Source organism: Centruroides vittatus, unplaced genomic scaffold, assembly GCF_030686945.1.
Source record: "Centruroides vittatus isolate TY-2023 unplaced genomic scaffold, ASM3068694v2 contig_717, whole genome shotgun sequence".
Lineage (NCBI taxonomy): Eukaryota > Metazoa > Arthropoda > Arachnida > Scorpiones > Buthidae > Centruroides > Centruroides vittatus.
Genome location: NW_027122456.1, coordinates 2,626,665 through 2,649,816, shown reverse-complemented (window position 1 = coordinate 2,649,816; position 23,152 = coordinate 2,626,665). Strand labels below are relative to the sequence as shown.

Sequence of the window (23,152 nt, the reverse complement as noted above, 5' to 3'; positions counted from 1 at the left end):
TCAATCTATAGTTATTTTTTTCATTCGTTGGGAGAATTACCAGCAATCGATCAGCGTATGTTCCGTCAGTGTAACTTTTGTAAATAGATTTAATCATAATTTTAATATTTAGTATTAGGCTTAGTATTAGACTTAGATTATCAATTGTACTCGGTTAACCCATCATCCAGCCGGTGGAGGGATTTGTTTGGTACTATCACGATGTGTAAACCTCAATATATATATATATATATAGTTGTTTGTACTTGTTGGGTATATACTTGTTATAAGATTTGATTCATCTAATTTATGTTGCAAAACGGGGAAAACATAATTGTATAACCATAGATATTGTGATCCTAAGTTTTATAAAGAATATATAGTTATCGTGTGCTTGAATTTGTAAGATCCTCTACACACTTGCCATTTTTATACGTTCGGAACATTTCATTGATCCTTCATACTACAACTGTTTTACATTTAAAGGCAGACGAGCAGCCTATAAAGAAAGGTTGACTCCACTGTAAGATTGTTAATTCCTCAAATGTGCATTTGAGGGGACTGGATTGGAATAGAGACACATTTGTATGTATTGTCTTGAGGAATCTCTTTTAAAGAATTTTTGTATTGGTCTCTTGTTTTCTACTTGAATTATTTTTAAAAGATGGTGTGATAAGTCCTTAAATTTAGCTGTATAGATATGTTAAAAATTTAAACCAAGTAATAAGGACAAGAAACAATTTCTCTGTTTAAAATTATATTTTTTATGTCAGAATTTAAGCTGTTAGTACTGACATTGATAATTATACAATTTCGAAAAAAAAAAAAGTTGTTTAATGAAAAACAAATAATAAATTGCAATATTCATAATCCATTCTTAAACTTGAAATTTTAAATTTAAAGTAAAGAATTAATTTATGCAATTAATATGATTTGATAGGTGGCTGAATATTTTTTGACATCATGTCTTGAGAAATATGAAAGAACTTCATGGGATGCATTGAAATATTTTATAGAAGAAATTGTATATGAAGGACATGTGATTGATGAATGGGATAAAAGACTGATTCATGTCTATGCAAATGAATGTTTTTGTCCATCGATTTTTTCAGAAAAAGGTTTCAAGTAAGTACTATGGACTACATTTAAATCATAAAATTTATAGATTATTTTATTGTATAATTATATTTTAAATAAATATTTATATATTCAAAGAATTATTTACTGTTTCATTTTTTAAAGATGCATGAAATTAAATATTTAAACAGTAATTATGTTATATAATTAATAGAATAATTTAAATTATAAGTAAATACGTAAAATGTAATGAATCTTTATAATGTAGAACATTTTTTATTCTTTATTCAAAAATTATTTACAGGCAAAGCACTGAGCTGCAAGAAAGTGGCCACTTCCATGCATTAGAACAAATAACTCAAATATATTATATAAGTGAGAATAACTATGTATGTGTATATATATATATATATATATAAATATATAATCTCCAGCAGAGCTGTCAAGAATAGGGAGCTAAAGAATTTTTCTCTGGATCCAGAGAAATTTTAGGGGACCGTTGCAGTTCCTACTTATATAAAATTAATGTTGTTTTTAAAAAAAAACATAAAATCTTTAAACACTTTTCTATTACTAAAATAAATAAGCATTCTATGCTATTTTAATTGTTCCAAAAGAAGAAAAAAAAAGCAGAAGGGCTACATACAAGCTCTTCCTATATATCCTATATATAGCTAAATAATAATAAATTATTATCCATGTTATACAAAACAAAAAACTGCAATACAGTCAAACCTGTTTTTATGCGGTCTTTTTTTGTGCAATTTTTTATTTGTGCAGGTTTTTTTTGTGCAATTTTTTATTTGTGCGGTATAGTTGGCGACTAGTCTCGTGCGATTTGTCATGTCTCACGTTGACTTATTATAGCTAAATAAACTTATTATAGCATAAATGAATTTATTATAGTAATATTATTGCATGAATATGCGAAAAATGAAATAATTTATTTTTTAAATCAACAAAACACCACCTGGACAAAAATATGTAAAACAGACGATAGACGAGACAATGCAGTCAAGTGCTGACATCTGTTGTCAATAAATTCTATTTCATACGGTTTTGAGTTATTTTCTATGTGAGATTTTTTTATGCAGTCCGTATTGACCGCATAAAAAAATATTTTTAAATTGTGTTGCAAAAACTATTTTTTATAGCCACTCGTGAAGTTTCGTGCGATTTTTTTTTAATGCGTTTTTTTTATGCGGTCCCTATCCACCGCATAAAAACAGGTTTGACTGTATTTCATGTAAAGTAAGACCACAATGGAGCAAGAAATTCATGTTCTAAACTGCTATTGAGCAGTTATTTTGCACACTGAATATGGCAAGAATATAGTTGAAAACATTTCTGATACATAATAAAAGATATATGTTTGATTTCTGTAGATAAACAGTCTATTTAATTATTAATTACACTATTTACCTATACTTTATTACATGAAATTATGAGCACTAAATATAGTTTTTATTGAACTAATTTAAAAAATTTATCAACATTTTCTTAAAATGTATTTATTTTTTTTGTAGAATATGCAATTTATTAGTACCAAATGTTGGTAATTTAGCATCTTATTTAGCACATGTTAATTTTATACCACATATAGAAGACACTGAAATTTTTGGTGTTCATCCAAATGCAACTATTACTGTACAGATCCAAGATGGACAATGTCTATTAGACAATTTAATATATATTCAGCCTGATATTAAAAGTATACAACTATGTGATGATAAAGAACAATTGGTAATTTTAATCTTAATTAATGTCTTTTATGAATGTATTATACAATTATTTCAATAAAATTAATTTTTAAGTTGTAATTATTAATTTAAAATACTGTAATTATTGTGTTAAGATATTTAAGAAATGCTATCATTTTTGTTTTTAAAAATTTTAATTTACTAACTTATGGCAATCTTTTCTATTTTATTACTTTAATTTTTTCAATCTTAATGTTAATGAATTAACTTAAGTCACCGCAGATTGAATTAATAATAATATGTTTTGATTTTTTTTTTAATAATATAAGTTTAAATAACTTTATTATAAATAAAAAACTGCATTTTGATGTTAAAGATGGTGAAAGAAAATATATACAATAATAAAGTTGTTATTTAAAATACATAATAATAATATACAGTGGTGCCTCGTACTTTGAATTTAATTCATTTCAGGAGGACATTCTGAATCATTCAAAGTCTGAAGCAATTTTTTCCATTAGAAATAATAGAATGTGATTAATCCATTTCCAGACCCTAAACAATACTCATTTTGATAAATTACCTCGTAAAACAGTAAATACACATAATTAAAGATAAAAATAATAACTAAATGCCCTAAATAATCAATTAAAACATGAAAACAATAAATAAAATATTAATACATAAATACTGTATAATAAAATGAAAATTGCATTTACTGGTCATACACCATTGACTTCAGCATCTTAAACATGGCTGTCAGATTTTCCACACATGTACTGCTTTCATGCTTTGCAATAAGTTCCTCTTTTATGTCAATCATTGATATTACAATCCAGTGGCATGTGGTGACATTTGATGATAGGGAAGCTGTGCCGGCCCTGGATAGAATCGTTGGAAGCGTTATACAATATTTTGGCATCTACAAGTTAAACTGCATAAGATTGGTGCTTTGTAAAGCACGTGTGCAAATACCTGTAATCTGGCTTCTTTACACAATTGTGTGAGAATTGGGATTTATACAATTAATTTGGCATGGAAAATACATTTAATTTTCATAAGTTGTTTACACAAAGGGAAGTTACATTCATCATTTTTGGAGAAAAGGGAAATCGACTTCCTTTCCTACAACACGGTCTTATCTGTAATTTGGACAACCATATGTCAGTTTACCCTATCTGCACTCATCATACATCCTGTGTGTGCCTTTGATGCTATTAGCTAGAGAAGGGATTAAAAAGGGCGATTTTCCCACCATTCATGCAGTTTATCATAATTGATATTGCCACATAGATGCCGGCATTTCAACAGAATCTGAACATGCCATAGAAGATGGTCGTCGGCCACAAGATCTCCTCGACATAATATTTTATTTTGTGCTCATATAAATGTATAGAAGATTGTCCCACAAGATCCACATCCACCTCCTACACTCTCAACCCACAGAGAAGATTACTCACCGACCTACAGGCGAGGTAGTACCGTATTTTATGGACTATAAGATGCACTTTTTGAAAAATTGCCTCCAAAATTCAGATGCGTCTTATAGTTCGTAGTATCTTATATGTAAGTAAAATTACACTTCACTCTGACACCGGGGATGAAATACTAAAAACTGAACCTGTTACCGGTGTAATTTGCATGAAAAAATCTTCTTTCCACAAACGTTTTCGAGCTTTCAAAATAGCTCTTCTTCAGGTAGAGAAAAAATTCCGACGAAACACTTCAAAAAAGGAACGTAGACATTTAAATAAAAAAAACCGAATCTAAAACTAGAACGCAGATGTTTAAACAAAAATATGGAACTCGCATAACGAACATTAAGGTGGTCATGCGCATTCGTGCGCTGATGTTGGTATTTATAGATCGTTGTTTATGAGGGCCTGCCACGCTATATAAAGATTAATCTCATCCTTCCGATTTATACATGTGGTTTGGTGGTTAGCCTTACAGATGGATATAGCTTTCCGCCATTTTAGTTGCTCCAGGTGGGGCGTAGTGTCGATGATGTCAGCTTTGTTGAACTCCGGTTCTATATCGGGATCAGATGCAAAGGTGGTTAGGGCCGTGGTGTACCGCCCGTGCTGAAGGTCCGCTTGATGTTCTTGCACTCTGGTATTTAAAGATCGCTTGGTTGAGCCGATATATACAAGGCTCTCATTACATCTGTTATCTTTCAGCGGGATAGAGTACACGCCAGGAAGCCTGCCACGAACTGGACTGCCTTTTCTATTTCTGAGAATGTCGTAGATTGTCGGGCATCTTTTATAGGCTATTTGTAATTGTTGTTTTCCAGCGATCTCAGCGTATATTGCTTTAACATATGGGTTAAAGGTGACTGGGAGGCGTGTACGTTCATCCTGGCCAGTGTTGGTCTTCGTGCGCGTAGTGGGTGCGTATTGTGAGCGTTGAAGTCGCTCAATTAGCTCAAATACCAACATCAGCGCACGAATGCGCATGACCACCTTAATGTTCGTTATGCGAGTTCCATATTTTTGTTTAAACATCTGCGTTCTAGTTTTAGATTCGGTTTTTTATTTAAATGTCTACGTTCCTTTTTCGAAGTGTTTCGTCGGAATTTTTTCTCTACCTGAAGAAGAGCTATTTTGAAAGCTCAAAAACGTTTGTGGAAAGAAGATTTTTTCACGCAAATTACACCAGTAACAGGTTCAGTTTTTAGTATCTTATATGTATTTTTTAAAAAATTGCTTAAAAATTAAGGTGCGTCTTATAGTCCGTAAAATACGGTATATATTTGTAAACTCTCTCTCAAAAAATAGATAGGTTTTGTTATTCTCATGATTAAGGTAGTAATTATCATCCTTTCGATATCGTATTTATTTTTTGTTTGTTTGTTTGTTTGTTTGTTTTATTAAATCTCGTTTTGTTAAGAAAACATGGTCTCATCTTGGAACTCTACTCTAAGTCAAAGCTTATCATATGTCCATGTATCCTCCTCACTCGTTCAGAGTTAATTAACGCATGGTAGGGTGCGATCTCCTTCCCTATCTGGTGTCAGGAAAAACAACTTACAGGAGTATCTCACAAACTTCCTGAGCAAACTTTAAACTCTTAAAAACCCATCCTACGACCCCATGGTGAATCTAATGGATTCAATGCCGGTTAAGAGGTAGAAACGAATTTGCCTACCCTTGGTTCCCTCAATTGAAATATTTTTGCCATGGAAGCTATTCTGTATTTGACAATACAGTGCTTTCATTGGGAGCATGCATATAGAATTTATATTCAATTATATAATGCCAATCTTATCATTTTTTTTCACATATAGTATAGAAATTTGTAATGAGATACATAATGCGGTTACAATAAAATATTAATTTTAATTAATTCAAAGTATGTTAAAATATGAATCACACAATATGTATTTATATTTTAGAAAATACAAGGGAAGTGGTGCTTCCACAGCTTTCATGCGCCATGCCATGCCACTGTTACAATCTTACTCTTAGACTTCATTGTTTCCAAGTATTGCTTGGATGCCATGGTGAATAAATAAAAGTTATATTGGGTTGAACAGAAGATTTTTTTCATATTTTTAACAGCTGTCATTACTTAATATAGATTTATGATTTAACTATAATAGTTATGAAATTTAACACATGATTGCCAATCTGAAATTGTGATGTTTGTTTATAAGTGTATTTCAAACTTTTTTACTTCACATTTTGTTTGAATAAAATCAAGTTGTAATATCTTCAGATAAAAAGCAAATTGAATATGTTATGCTTTATGAGTTTGGGATATAACAGCATACAAACAGTAAAAATTAAAAAATTGTAATTTTGTGGCTATATGCCATAGTTTTAAAATTAGCATATTTTAGTTTACAGCTTCTGTTATTTGTTTTTTTCCTTTTCTAGTATCTTCTCTCTTCCATTTTTTTACTTTACTTGGTTGATGATCCATGTTAAGAGTGTTCTGAGGAGGAGAAGAAGTGCCTAAGGAGCTATGAGGTGGGAGAAGTAGCGGTGATCGGGAAATGAGGTCAGACCCAAAGAGGAAGTGATGAGAAAAGGTTCAATCCTAACAAGTGAAAGAGACTAATCAACTTCTTGGAGGCTTCATGCTCCAAGAATCCTGAGCCATCACTTGAACATTGATAAAGAAAATCCTCTTTAATACCCAATCCAAGATATGTTAATTCCCCATATGGAGAGAAGGAAAGAAAATTTTTCTGAAAATTGTTGAAAGGATCATCTTTGTTGAAAGAATCAACCTAGCATGGGTGTGGCGGCCGAATAATTGTAACTAGCGCTACATCTGAAAATCCAGGTGGCGCTAGTGCGACGGGTATATAAACATGTGCAAGCCGTCCACCATAATCTTTTTTCCGACTTGTCAGCTACTCTCCGGACGCAGGTTACTCTCGTGTACCGACACGTGGATCCTATCCAACCGTACCGATAGTGTAGAACAAGATTTCTATGTACATTGTGTAAATAAAGCAAATGGTGAGATATATGACTAAAGGTTCTATATATATATTCTCAGCGAACGCATAATCAAGTGGTGCGTCAATTGCCACAATGGGTAACCCCCCTTTTTTTACCCTTTCCTTTGTCTGTCCTTTATCTCTATAGTTAAAAGTTAGTTTAAATTTAGTTTCAAGGTACTTTTGAAATAAATGTATCATGCTTATTATATGAAATTCTAAGATAAAGATCTTAGAATTTTGTCTAATAAACATGATACGTTTATGGGTTATTTTTTTTTTGTTAGTTGTTAGTGTGCATGCTGATTTTTGTTTTACCTTGGGCAGAGCTGGGAAAATGCCCTAGAATTGGCATTGTTTTTCTTTTATTTGTCTGCATTGTGTTATTGTCACTTGTTAATAAATTGTTGTTTTAATCATCCGACTAAAGCCCGATTAATATTCAGCTTTATTGGATGATTGCTTTAAATTGTTGTTTTATTTATATGCTATCTTGATTGTATTATAACACCTTTTTCACAGTTTGTATGGAGAAGATGCTCCTAATCTTTGAACATGTCAAATGTGATTTAAAAAGTTCCATTAGGGTATTTTTGACTTAAACAATAAAGTAAGGGACACTCAAAAGCTATTGATGAAGAAAATTTTCAGGAAGAAATTGTTAATAATTTACAATAACACACAATATATATAACAAAACCTTGTAATGTTCGTAACAAGAGGTACACGATCCCGCGAGCGAAATGGTACAAAATAAAACTTAATACAAAGTAGTTTTATTCTCTCTGAACAGGTTCTTACATAGGATCCCAACTTTACAACTTCTAGAATTTTATATATACAGGAATTAAAAGTTTGTCCTCAAAAACAGTTATCTTGCACACACGCGACAATCTGACGAGGACCGTATTCACTTACACTAACTTATACTAACTTAAAACTAAAAGAAATTGGAAGAATAGAAGAAATAAGGAAAGATAAGAAAAGTAGTAGAAATACCCGGGTTTCTTTGCGATGTGTCTTTTGGTAGGGAACAACTTCGGATCTCTCTCTTTTGTTACGTTTGTAGCCCTTTTCCTTATAGATCTTTCGTCTATAATCTTTTTCTTTCAGACTGAGTCGTCTTTCCTCGATGATCTCTCTCTGCACTTTATCCTCTTAGATCACCCTTCTCCCTTTCTGGAGCACTCCTTTTCAGCTCCTACCTCTTCGGGATTCCAACCCAGACTTCCTTCAAAGTTCTCTTATAGGAATTCCTTCCTATCGATTCCTTGGCTCCTCGTAGCCTCCAATCGTCGGACACTCGATCTGGAGCACTACCTTCTCTCGTCAAGAGCTCGACCAAGACTGTTCTCTCCCCTTTGTTCACCGGCCCCAGGGCCTTACTTCACCTTTTGTTCTACCTATTGAGGGAAAGATAATCCTCCCCCAAGGGCAAAGAGTTAGACAAAGAGAGTTCTAGGAAGAGTTAGACAAAAGAAAGTTCTAGAAAGAGTTAGACAAAGGAACAAAGAAAATCTAAGACTAATTCAATATAAAATATACAAAATATACAATATCATGGCCGACGGCCACAACCTCATATATAATGCAAAAAAACGCACTAAAACATAAGAGCATGATGTGAGGTTCCAGATTGGTCTGAACCATCACCAAATTTGTGAAATTGTTATTTGTTTTAAATTTAGAAGGCAAGAAGAAATGGTTGTAACTAGACACGAATTTTGTTTATGTTAAAATGTGATGCAGTCATAAATTGTAGAAAGAATGTAGTCCTAAGATTGACCATCTCCTATTGGAATATCAAATTTTGCTTCAAGCTTGACCTTTCCCACAATCCAAGTTGAGATCCTGTTATGCTTAGTAACAAGGAAGGGCCATTTGGAAAGCACAGATGAGGGAAATTGACCAATCAGAATGGCTGATCAAAAACAGACATTAATATAATCCCTGGTCTTCAAGGACACAACACTCTCAGTTAGTCAATGCACTTGATCAGTCATCATACATACCAAGTGTCAACACAGACAGTGTCAGCACGTTTATGGAAGCACTCTCTCGCCATCACATGATTTGTAATTCGCAGAGGCAGCAAAACCATCCTCACTTTGCTCTATCTATCTCATGCTACACGTTCAATTCTCAACAGGCTTCACGTCTACAGTACCTATCCAATGAACATCTCTTCACACTTGCCCCAGGGCTGCGGACAAACCTCACAGCAATGTCCAAGCGAAGACAAGATAAGAAGATACATCTTCTCAAACACACCCTTCTCCAAAGGAAGGAACTCCAGTGTGGATAAACTCTGTTCTAGGAACTGAATGCCAAGAACCATTGTAAACACCTTTTTTGTATAAATAAAATGGGCTGCTTGTAAAGGCATATGTAATCAGTGTCTCTATCACCACCACCACCACCACCACCCACACGCAAACAGCCCCTAGATCAACCTGATGCGGAATTAACTGATCCTCCCTCCTAGTTTGCATGCTCACAATAACATGAGAGCCAGAGACAACTTGGCTACACAACAGATTGAATTTATGCTTTGAATGCATTTTTTCATGAACTGCATGTGCAGTTTCAACTTTGAGGAATTGTTCAAACTCCTAGGCAAATTTTTGCTGAATTTAGTGTTTTAAGTTAGAGTTGTTCAAAGGACAAGGTATCACTGTATTATATAAATATAAAGCATCACTGTATTTTAAATTATATACAAATAATTTTCAAGTTAGAAGACAATAAGTTTAAAGTTGTTTATACTAATGATTACAATCAATAATTTTATTGATTGTAATCATTAGTATTAATAACTTTCTGATCTGATGTTTACAATCCATTAGATTTTTACCATATAAGGAAGTTTATCTTTGGTTAAATACATAACTATTAATATTTTTATTACTTAATACACTTAAAACAGTGCCATCTCAAATATTTCATTTTTGCCATTTCACTTATTTAATCTACAATGAATTACTAATAGAAATAAAACCAAAAATGGGAAAAATGAAATGTCTAAGACAATGTTTTTGATGTATTCATGATGATGTACTGTAGTAACTTAGCTGAATTATTTAATGCACCTTTAATAATGGGATTTTTAAAAATCCCACTGTTAAAGATGCATTAAGTAATTCAACAAAGTTTTCTAAACTGCTTATGGGTTAAGTGACATGTTTTCAATGGCAATTTCAGAGGTGTTCGATGTACCTGTACAATAGATGTAAGTTAGGCCTAGGTGTTAAGTTTTTATTTTCATTTTAGCAGTTTTTATGAGTTATTATGCAAGAAATTATGTTTCTTAATAATAAAAAATTGTTTTAGTAAACAGATGAAACAGAATCCTTTCTACAAAATGAACTTCAAATGAAAGTTTATATATTTACTTATTATTTTATATTTGTTTACAGGTAATAGATATGTGTACAGATATATTATGTAAGTTACCAGATTATATAAATAAAGAGGTTGCCAATAAATTTATAGAACAAGATGTTTCATCTGTTAATATTGCCTTAATACATGAAGTAAGTTAACATCAAAATAAAAAAATTAATTTGTTATTAATTTTATTAAACTGAATAATTTCAAATATACTTCATAATGTATGAAACAAATTTTTAATTTCATTTTAGATATAAATTTTAAAGTACAGTGGAACCTCAGTTAACAAACTTTTATTTTGCAAAAATTTTGTCTTGGATAATGGACAAAATTCGGACAATGAACGTAACATTTTTTTATGTCAAATTTTAGTTGCTGTTAGGCAAGCACGAGGTAAATATTGCTTTTCCATTTGTGCTAAACAAAAGTTTAGCACAAACGGAAAAGCAATGTTTACCTCATGCGGTTTTTCAACTTCATTTTCATTCCGTTTGTTTAGCACAAACGGAAAAGCAATGTTTTCGTTTTGTTTGTGCTAAACCTTTTTCCCAATTTTGTGATCTATATATTTAATCAATATAGCACCCAAGAAAGAGAAAAGTGATAGTGGCAATAGAAAAATTTAAGTGCAGCATTAAAAAAAGAAATAATTGCACAATACAAGAATGGCATTTGTGCTTCTGACATCACTAAGGAATATAATGTGGCAACACCGACTATCTCTACAATTATTAGAAACAAAGAAACGTTTAAAGTTGCTGAAGTGGCTAAAGGAGTGAATGTGATATCAAAACAAAGATCTAAAGTTTTAGATGAAGTTGAAAAACTGCTGCTAATATGGATCAATGAAAAGCAACTTGCTGGAGACAGTGTTAGTAAAGCTATAATTTGTGAAAAGGCTAAAAATTTACACAGTGATATTGTAGTGCTTCACAACTAATGTATCTATTATGTTATCCTGTCATTATAACATTGGTTTCAGTTAATCTGCATTGCGTTTTCTGAATTGTCGGTTACCATGTTTGTTTGTAAAAATAAAAAAAAAAAACATTATCATGTACCACCTGGATGGTAGCATCATGTGCTCATGATAAGTGCCCTGATGGCAGAAAGGCATAAAGGTAAGCTTGCACCACGTGCATCCACCTTTTGCCTGCTTTCACCTGAGCAACCAGATAGAACTTAGGGTCGGACACACAAGGTGAAGGAAACAAAAAGAACTGACAGTACAGAGTTTGAAATCCACTTGCATTGACATCAGAATGTTAAGAAATTGAGTGAATCAATTGATATTAGAGAAGGACATAACCAGATTAATCTACATACTAGATTATTATTATATTTTTTTTGAGAATCAATGGGTGGAACCCTAACAGGAACATCACACACAGAGCTGCTATAATAATCGTTGGGGCTGTTATTAACAGATGTCCTTCAGTGGATCAACATCGATCGATTATCTTTGTACTGTGGTAAGTGCACGTGGTGAGTGATTCACAAAAGAATATAACACAAAAATATGTTCTCGTCACCCGTGTTTATTTACTTTACAGGATTCCTTTACAATTCCGACACTCCTTGTTTTTACAATAATAACCCTTTCCACATATAATTCCGGCAGATGCTCAGATAGGATCGTTACGCGACCTCACGACAAAGGAATATTCAGCGCGTTACAAAATATAAGGAACTAAGACTAATTACTTAAAACTACTTATACAACTAAAAAAGATAGGGAAGGAAAGATAGACAATAGGATAGTTGGAAGTATGATAGAAAAGAATGGGTACCCAAAGTGTTGACGATCTTGGGGTGATGGTTGCGAATACTAGATTGATAATTTTCTGTGTTGTTGATTTTGGACATCTCTCCGATCCTCCCAATAAGGTTTTCGAGGTTCCTATATCAGGTTATACTTTGGATTCCTCACGAATGTTGGCTTAGGCTTATCGTCCTTTGTCCTCCAGTCGATGCTAGAACAACCTGGAGGTCTTCACAATACGTCCTGTCCCTTCGACATCCCAGTCAAAAAGTGAGCTCTTGTCCCTCACTAGGCCCTCAGGCTACCACCTTTTCTTTGTCTTTTAATTAGGTCACCACCATTTGAGCAAGGAAGGGTTAGGGAAGACAGAAGTTTCTAGGAAAAGATAGACAAAAGAACTAACGAAGAGGAAGAAAATGGAATAAATACTAAGAATAATATATATTACAATATACAAACTAAGGCACACGGCCACAGTACATAATTGTAAATAATTTTTTATTGTCATGATATTAGCTTGTACTCGTGTATTAGATATCCTTAAGATTAAGCATCAGTAGCCTCCGAATTGTCAAGTAACAGTATCGGTTAAGTTGTTAATTCACATGAGTTTGTAAGTATATATGATCATTAGTAATATAAAGTTTGTTGATAACCATTCAGTAAGGTGTGTTCTAATTGTAAGGTTCCTCATATACATCGGGTAAGGACCCGATCCTAAGTCTGTATACTTTGGTAGTCTCACAGGCACTACAATATATTGACCCAGACACAGTACAAGTTCAGACGTGCAGGACTTTAAAGCAAGCTGAGGGTGGTTTGATAGGTTTTGTCAACAAAGTGGCATTTGTAGTGTCATAAGGTATGAGGAGGCTTCAAGTTCAGATGAAAAAGCAGCAAAAGCATTTGTGGATGAATTTGCAGTTTGTAAAAAATGAAGAATACATCTTAAGTCAAGTGTTTAATTGTGACGAAAATGGTCATTTTTGGAAAAAAAGCCTAAACAAACATACATAACTCCAGAAGAGAAAACACAATTCGGATACAAGCCCATGAAGGATAGGTTCACCCTTTTATTTTGCACTAATGCAAGTAGTGACCTCAAAATCAAGCTACTTTTAGTCTACAGTGCTGAAAATCCCCATGCCTTTAAGAGCAATAATGTGATAAAGTCCAAACTGCCAGTACAATGGAAGGCAAATAGCATGGGTAACTCAGATTTTATTCATAGATTGGCTGACAAAAGTGTTTACTCCAGCTGTCAAAAATTATCTTTAGCAAATGGATCTTCCTCTTAGATGTCTTCTCTTAATGGATAATGCCCCAGCACATCCACCAAGTTTGGAGGAAGACCTGGATAGTGAGCATGACTTCATCAAGGTCACATTTCTTCCACCCACACAACTCCAATTTCCACACAATTTTAAAAAGCTGTACACCAAGGCACTGTTCACCAGGTGTTTTCAGGTTACTAATGATACTGACTTATCCCTTAGAGCTTTTTGGAAGATGCATTTTAACATCTTGCATTGTCAAATCCTGGAGTGAGGTCTCTCACTGCACTTTGCAATCAGCTTGGAGGAAACTTTGACCAACTTGTATCCTAGAGTGAAACTTTGAGGGATTTGAAGCTGAGAGCTCACCTGATGTAGTGCATGAAATCATGTCCAATGGCAAGAGATTAGTATTAGAAGTCGATGATGCAGACATGGAGGAGTTGATGATGGACCATCAAAATGAAATAACCACAGATGAGCTAGTTGCCTTGCAGGAAGAATAGGTTAAAGTCTTACAAGAAGAGCATTCATCAGAGGAAAAGAAGGTTAAGGAAGAAGTCACCAGTACTGAGAGATCAAGGAAATTTTAAGAAAATGGAATGATGTGCAGGAATTTATCAAGAAGCACCACCCTAACAAAATTGTGGCTAATAAAGCTAATTAATTTAATGAACAACAATGCAATATCACATTTTAGAAAAATTTTGATAGAAAAGAGTAAGGCAATCAACTTTAGACCACTTTCTTGTTTCTCATTAAAAGAGTGTAAAGTGTGAAGCGCGATAGGAATACACAGACACGTGAATTCAATTAAAACAAATTTAATTTCGCGATTAATAATATATACAAAAAGTTCTTTGTGGATTCCCTCAGTCCAACTTCTCTTGTTGTCCGATTGTAACAATAAAACCCGCGCGATTCTTAACTAACTTAAACCTAAAAGGATAGAAAAGTATAAAAGTAGGAAGTGAGAAGAATTGATAGGATAGTGGGGTACCCTTGTTCTCGCTGAACTCCGATTCCGGCTGGTGGTTTATTCTGCGTATCTCTGGGTTCGTCAACGTTGTAAAAATACCTTTTAGGATAATTTCTTGTCAGTGTCTTTGACTCTACGGTCCGGATCCTCACCTCACGGCTCTCTATTCGGCCCTCGTAGAATTCCGTCTCACGAGCTCGCCGTTCTCGTCCGTGCTTCCTCGTGTCCGGCCGGAGAAAAAGTGACTCTTCGATGACCCAGATTTTACTCGTCCTCCACTCGAACTCTTTGTTCCACACGACCCCCTGGTGGGTGGGGAGTGGGAAGCCCGCGTTCCCAGAAGCCAGAACAATGGACAAAGGAAATTAGAAAGAAGGGTTAAGAAGGAGAGAAAATTATTAAAACTAATTAAATCTAAAATTCATATGTACAAAAATATGGCGTACAGCCACATACGCCCCATCGGAAAGGCTCAAAGTCCATGATGGAGTTTGTAGTAATCTACTCTCCTTTTCCGAAGGTGGTATCGACCCTCGCTTGCGGGAACAGCTTGATGCTCGTCATCCGATTCAAGGGGATTCTCTGGTGATGCATCGTCTTCTTGCCGCCTGATAGGTATCATCGGCTGTCTCCTGTACTGTAATGCAATCTCATCACCTCCATCATCATCAGACATATCCGGGGAATCATTGTTGTTGGGTCGGTAATGGTTTCGACCTTTATATACAGCATATGAATAATATGGTTTCAAACGATCGAAATGCACAATACAATTTTTCTTTCCATCACTACCACCCAACTCTGCGGTTACTGGACCTAAAATTCTCGTAATACGGAAAGGACCCGAATACTTAGGGGAAAATTTTCCGAACTTCCTACCCTGGTGCTTGCGTAACAGCCACACTCTCTCACCAACACTAAAGCCACGCCCTTTCCTTTTTATATTGCACCGCTCCCTATTCTTTAAGTTGTTTTGCCTGCTCCGTGAATAAGCCAAGTTACGAACAGTGTTCAATTTTTCTAACAGCTCCCTCCGATAATCATGCAAATTATGGTGGGCCGGCACGCCCGTCGGAAAGACCTGAGGTAACCTGGGGTCAAAACCGAAGAGAAGGAAGGCAGGGGATTCGCCGGTGGATGCATGAGTGGCGTTATTATAAGCAAACACTGCCTGAGCAAGATGCTCATCCCACTTCCCATTACTTCCTCTGGAGATCCGAGCTATAATACTACATATAGACTTATTAAACCGCTCACAAACCGAGTTCGCACACGGACGGTAAGCAGTAGTGATTTTATGTTTGATACGGAGTATGCCACATAATTCCTGAAACGTGGAAGAAGTGAAATTAGCCCCCCGGTCTGAGATAATAATTTCGGGGCAACCGTAACGGCATATCACATGCTGGAATATGGCGTCTGCTACGTTCTTTGCAGTCTGGTCCTTAATAGGAATTGCTTCAGAATACCTGGTGAAAACGTCAATGATAGATAGAATGTACCGATTTCCGCTGGGAGTAACCATGAGTGGGCCGACTATATCTATAGCTACCTTCTGAAAAGGGAAGCCAGCTAACTCTGTTTCTTGGAACGGCTCCTTTCCCTTGTGTAAATTAAACCTCTGACATGTCCTACACACCCTCACTACCGATCGGACTACCGATTGTAGACCCCGTATGTAGTAATGCCTGTCAACGGTATTACAAGTCTTCTCTATGCCCAAGTGCCCCCCAAGGCCCGACTCATGGAACGCTCTAACAACCTCTTCACCCATTTTCTGACCTACACATATCCGCTTCCAGTTATATAGGCCATATCTTCCCGGTTTAATGTGGACCAACACACCTCCTTCCAACTGGAATTCTGGCTGGACACCCTTTCCGGCAAGACCCTGATGCATGTTCCTTTGAGCCTTCGCAAGACCTAGTTTCATTTTTTTTAAAAAATCGTCTTCCATTTGTGATTCCACTACTCTATGGTGGAAACTGGGACTATGCACATCTAAACACTGGTTGACCAAGTTAGGTCTCTCTCCGCAACATATCGGGCGTGACAAAAGGTCGGCCACCGGATTGTGTTTACCCCTAACATGAGCTATCGTAACATCGTAATTCGTCAATTCTAAGGCCCATCTCATTAATCTGTCGTTGTGATTATTCATACTCCTCAAGTAAGATAAGGGCTTATGATCCGAATATACAGAAACTTCGTGACCTAGAACTATCGATTTGAAGTGCCGGAGAGAGAGAATAATCGCAAGGCACTCCTTCTCGATCGTTGAATACCTCAATTCCGGTCCCCTAAACTTCCTGCTATAATATCCGAGTGGGACCACGCCTTCATCCCGTTGCTGTCCCAAAACGGCACCTAGCCAACTATCAGAGGCATCGGTATATAGCACAAATGGAGAAGAGAAATCTGGGTGTGCCAAAAGGGGGGGGTTTGATAAAACTTCCTTGAACCTCATAAACTTGGACTGACAATTACTGTCCCAAACAAAATGTTTCCCTTTTTTTGTTAGTTCAGTCATGGGCAGCGCCATCTCGGAAAAATTGGGGATGAAATTGCGGAAAAAACCGACCATTCCGAGGAAACTGCGAACCTCTTTGACATTACGCGGGGTTCTACATTCCTTAATTGCTTCGACGTTGCCTGGGTCAGGGTATATACCATCACTACTAATGATGTGACCTAAATATTTAATTTCTCTAACACAAAATTTGCTTTTGGTAGGGTGGAGCTTCAGATTTGCCTTATGTAAGATCCCTATCACTTGATCAAGAAGTTTTAAATGCTCCTCCAGAGAAGGGGAAAAAAGGATGATATCATCCTGAAATACATAACATTTGTTTCCGATGAAGGGGGCGAGGAGACGTGACATACAATATTGAAAGAACCGACCGCTGTTCTTCCCCCCTTGTGGGATACGCGTTAATTGATATTTGGACCAAGGGGTAGTGAATGCAAATATATGCCTAACCTTGGGGTCAAGCGGGATCTGGAAGTAACCGGATTTGAGGTCTATTACGGAAAAGTATTTGCTACCATGGAAGGTCGTGAGTATTTCGTCCACCCTACTTAGCGGGAACACCTGTGGTTTCGTTATGTCATTAATCCTACGTAAGTCCAAAGTCATCCTGATTTCACCCGAGGTTTTCTTCACAATATGGATGGGGGAATTCCATTCCGAATGGCTTTCCTCTATGATGCCTGCCTTAAGATATGCATCAGTCAATTTTTTTAACTCGGCAAGGTAGCAATTCGGAATACGGTATTGACGGGTATTGATTACCCGGTTAGTGTCTATTTCAGGGCTGTGCATAAAAAGATCGGTGCCTTTCAAATCTTCGACCCCCTCCGAAAACAAACCGGGATACTTATCGAGGACGCGAGTCACCTGATTTTCGTCATTCGTTTTTGTAGTTCCTGGAGTTATGGCGGTGCCAACCAGAGTACTACTTAAGCAATCGAAATACATGATCGATGGGCGAGGACTATGGTTCAATACTCTAGCTTCACGACTGATGAATGTACATCCATCAATTATCAATGACGGGATTGAGTTGATGACATCCATCCCCAAGATCCCTTGGTATTCTAGCCTATCCGGGAATTCCATACAACAAAGGGAAGCGGGTATTATCTCATCCTTGTAGCTTATCGATCCCTTTAGGACTTCCTTACATGTGGAGATTGTGCCGTTGATACCTCTGATATGGGTGATCTCACCCCTTCTTGCAACCTGGAAGGACTTAGCCAATTTCGCGTTTTGAGTCAGCGCTATATCAACTAAAGACCTTTCCGCACCTGAGTCAATTAAGAATTTAATCTCTACCCCCACTACCCTGCCACATATTAATGGGAGTCCCCTCTCCGAACATGAAAATTCGGTCAGTTTAAAGATGAGGATGGGAACACGACACTGACCCTGATCAGGTTCCCGGACTAGTTTAAATCCTGACTATTTCTTTTGGGGCATTTCCTAGCCAAGTGATTTGGGCTATTGCAAACGAAACAAAGTCTGCTGTTAATATTAGGCGACTTAGTAGTCTGGGTCGAGTTTTCGGCCATCTTGGAAACTATTTCGAACAGGGTTTTCAACCCTTTTTCTAAATTGGCTAACCGATCCTCATCTTTTGGAGTCTTGTCAGGGTTTACTTCAGGACTAGTACATTCAGCACCCACTTCGCTTTGGGAGTTATAACAGACCGTTTTGAGGTCTCTAGGATTACTACATTCCTTTTCTAGCTCTTCCTCCCTTTCAGCGCATTCGAAAGCTTTCTCTAAGGTAGCAGGTTCCCTGCGACATACGTGACTTCGGATACTTATGTCTAATCCCCTGATGAACCTCTCCTTGATAATCTCATCTTTGAATGTCACGATATTTGGGTTACTCCGGATAGCCCTAGACATTATGGTTTTAGTCCTAATGATATACTCACTGACTAATTCCTTTCCTCCTTGCCTCAAATTTAGTAATTGATCGAGTAAGCCCCTTCCTTTCCCTTCGTGCTTCTGGAAACATTTAATTAGATCTTGCTCAATTTCCTTAAACGTTGGTGCAGGCGATTGCTCCAATAAACAAAAGAAAGTGTTTAATGGTTCACCTTTTAGTTTAGCTTGCAACGCAGCCACCTTAACCTCGTCCCCCCATTGGGCTAACTTAGCCACATTATCAATGGTTCTAAATAGTTGATTTATATTTACCGTGTCGTTAGGCGAATTTGAGAAAGTGGGGATCATCCCTAAGAATCCAGTAACCACGAGTGGGGGGTTCTCACTGTGGCTTTCTGCCACCAAACTCATACTGGGAGTACCTTTGTCCTCCATATAACTTACAACGATGGCTGATAATCAGTACAGCTATACAGAGAATTGGATCAACGAGGAGGGAATCCTGTCGCGGACGCCAATGTAAAGTGTGAAGCGCGATAGGAATACACAGACACGTGAATTCAATTAAAACAAATTTAATTTCGCGATTAATAATATATACAAAAAGTTCTTTGTGGATTCCCTCAGTCCAACTTCTCTTGTTGTCCGATTGTAACAATAAAACCCGCGCGATTCTTAACTAACTTAAACCTAAAAGGATAGAAAAGTATAAAAGTAGGAAGTGAGAAGAATTGATAGGATAGTGGGGTACCCTTGTTCTCGCTGAACTCCGATTCCGGCTGGTGGTTTATTCTGCGTATCTCTGGGTTCGTCAACGTTGTAAAAATACCTTTTAGGATAATTTCTTGTCAGTGTCTTTGACTCTACGGTCCGGATCCTCACCTCACGGCTCTCTATTCGGCCCTCGTAGAATTCCGTCTCACGAGCTCGCCGTTCTCGTCCGTGCTTCCTCGTGTCCGGCCGGAGAAAAAGTGACTCTTCGATGACCCAGATTTTACTCGTCCTCCACTCGAACTCTTTGTTCCACACGACCCCCTGGTGGGTGGGGAGTGGGAAGCCCGCGTTCCCAGAAGCCAGAACAATGGACAAAGGAAATTAGAAAGAAGGGTTAAGAAGGAGAGAAAATTATTAAAACTAATTAAATCTAAAATTCATATGTACAAAAATATGGCGTACAGCCACATACGCCCCATCGGAAAGGCTCAAAGTCCATGATGGAGTTTGTAGTAATCTACTCTCCTTTTCCGAAGGTGGTATCGACCCTCGCTTGCGGGAACAGCTTGATGCTCGTCATCCGATTCAAGGGGATTCTCTGGTGATGCATCGTCTTCTTGCCGCCTGATAGGTATCATCGGCTGTCTCCTGTACTGTAATGCAATCTCATCACCTCCATCATCATCAGACATATCCGGGGAATCATTGTTGTTGGGTCGGTAATGGTTTCGACCTTTATATACAGCATATGAATAATATGGTTTCAAACGATCGAAATGCACAATACAATTTTTCTTTCCATCACTACCACCCAACTCTGCGGTTACTGGACCTAAAATTCTCGTAATACGGAAAGGACCCGAATACTTAGGGGAAAATTTTCCGAACTTCCTACCCTGGTGCTTGCGTAACAGCCACACTCTCTCACCAACACTAAAGCCACGCCCTTTCCTTTTTATATTGCACCGCTCCCTATTCTTTAAGTTGTTTTGCCTGCTCCGTGAATAAGCCAAGTTACGAACAGTGTTCAATTTTTCTAACAGCTCCCTCCGATAATCATGCAAATTATGGTGGGCCGGCACGCCCGTCGGAAAGACCTGAGGTAACCTGGGGTCAAAACCGAAGAGAAGGAAGGCAGGGGATTCGCCGGTGGATGCATGAGTGGCGTTATTATAAGCAAACACTGCCTGAGCAAGATGCTCATCCCACTTCCCATTACTTCCTCTGGAGATCCGAGCTATAATACTACATATAGACTTATTAAACCGCTCACAAACCGAGTTCGCACACGGACGGTAAGCAGTAGTGATTTTATGTTTGATACGGAGTATGCCACATAATTCCTGAAACGTGGAAGAAGTGAAATTAGCCCCCCGGTCTGAGATAATAATTTCGGGGCAACCGTAACGGCATATCACATGCTGGAATATGGCGTCTGCTACGTTCTTTGCAGTCTGGTCCTTAATAGGAATTGCTTCAGAATACCTGGTGAAAACGTCAATGATAGATAGAATGTACCGATTTCCGCTGGGAGTAACCATGAGTGGGCCGACTATATCTATAGCTACCTTCTGAAAAGGGAAGCCAGCTAACTCTGTTTCTTGGAACGGCTCCTTTCCCTTGTGTAAATTAAACCTCTGACATGTCCTACACACCCTCACTACCGATCGGACTACCGATTGTAGACCCCGTATGTAGTAATGCCTGTCAACGGTATTACAAGTCTTCTCTATGCCCAAGTGCCCCCCAAGGCCCGACTCATGGAACGCTCTAACAACCTCTTCACCCATTTTCTGACCTACACATATCCGCTTCCAGTTATATAGGCCATATCTTCCCGGTTTAATGTGGACCAACACACCTCCTTCCAACTGGAATTCTGGCTGGACACCCTTTCCGGCAAGACCCTGATGCATGTTCCTTTGAGCCTTCGCAAGACCTAGTTTCATTTTTTTTAAAAAATCGTCTTCCATTTGTGATTCCACTACTCTATGGTGGAAACTGGGACTATGCACATCTAAACACTGGTTGACCAAGTTAGGTCTCTCTCCGCAACATATCGGGCGTGACAAAAGGTCGGCCACCGGATTGTGTTTACCCCTAACATGAGCTATCGTAACATCGTAATTCGTCAATTCTAAGGCCCATCTCATTAATCTGTCGTTGTGATTATTCATACTCCTCAAGTAAGATAAGGGCTTATGATCCGAATATACAGAAACTTCGTGACCTAGAACTATCGATTTGAAGTGCCGGAGAGAGAGAATAATCGCAAGGCACTCCTTCTCGATCGTTGAATACCTCAATTCCGGTCCCCTAAACTTCCTGCTATAATATCCGAGTGGGACCACGCCTTCATCCCGTTGCTGTCCCAAAACGGCACCTAGCCAACTATCAGAGGCATCGGTATATAGCACAAATGGAGAAGAGAAATCTGGGTGTGCCAAAAGGGGGGGGTTTGATAAAACTTCCTTGAACCTCATAAACTTGGACTGACAATTACTGTCCCAAACAAAATGTTTCCCTTTTTTTGTTAGTTCAGTCATGGGCAGCGCCATCTCGGAAAAATTGGGGATGAAATTGCGGAAAAAACCGACCATTCCGAGGAAACTGCGAACCTCTTTGACATTACGCGGGGTTCTACATTCCTTAATTGCTTCGACGTTGCCTGGGTCAGGGTATATACCATCACTACTAATGATGTGACCTAAATATTTAATTTCTCTAACACAAAATTTGCTTTTGGTAGGGTGGAGCTTCAGATTTGCCTTATGTAAGATCCCTATCACTTGATCAAGAAGTTTTAAATGCTCCTCCAGAGAAGGGGAAAAAAGGATGATATCATCCTGAAATACATAACATTTGTTTCCGATGAAGGGGGCGAGGAGACGTGACATACAATATTGAAAGAACCGACCGCTGTTCTTCCCCCCTTGTGGGATACGCGTTAATTGATATTTGGACCAAGGGGTAGTGAATGCAAATATATGCCTAACCTTGGGGTCAAGCGGGATCTGGAAGTAACCGGATTTGAGGTCTATTACGGAAAAGTATTTGCTACCATGGAAGGTCGTGAGTATTTCGTCCACCCTACTTAGCGGGAACACCTGTGGTTTCGTTATGTCATTAATCCTACGTAAGTCCAAAGTCATCCTGATTTCACCCGAGGTTTTCTTCACAATATGGATGGGGGAATTCCATTCCGAATGGCTTTCCTCTATGATGCCTGCCTTAAGATATGCATCAGTCAATTTTTTTAACTCGGCAAGGTAGCAATTCGGAATACGGTATTGACGGGTATTGATTACCCGGTTAGTGTCTATTTCAGGGCTGTGCATAAAAAGATCGGTGCCTTTCAAATCTTCGACCCCCTCCGAAAACAAACCGGGATACTTATCGAGGACGCGAGTCACCTGATTTTCGTCATTC

At 37.4% G+C, this 23,152-nt stretch overlaps 1 protein-coding gene across 1 annotated transcript in view; it reads left to right on the top strand.

Moving 5' to 3' along the window:
• LOC136980687 (dynein axonemal heavy chain 2-like) overlaps positions 1-23,152 on the top strand; it is a 647,596-nt gene that overhangs the window by 582,177 nt on the left and 42,267 nt on the right. Inside the window, exons 67-69 of the mRNA XM_067276853.1 lie at positions 920-1,104; positions 2,583-2,799; positions 10,626-10,742. Of these exons, the coding sequence (XP_067132954.1) occupies positions 920-1,104; positions 2,583-2,799; positions 10,626-10,742 (519 nt within the window). The remainder of the gene's footprint in view (positions 1-919; positions 1,105-2,582; positions 2,800-10,625; positions 10,743-23,152) is intronic.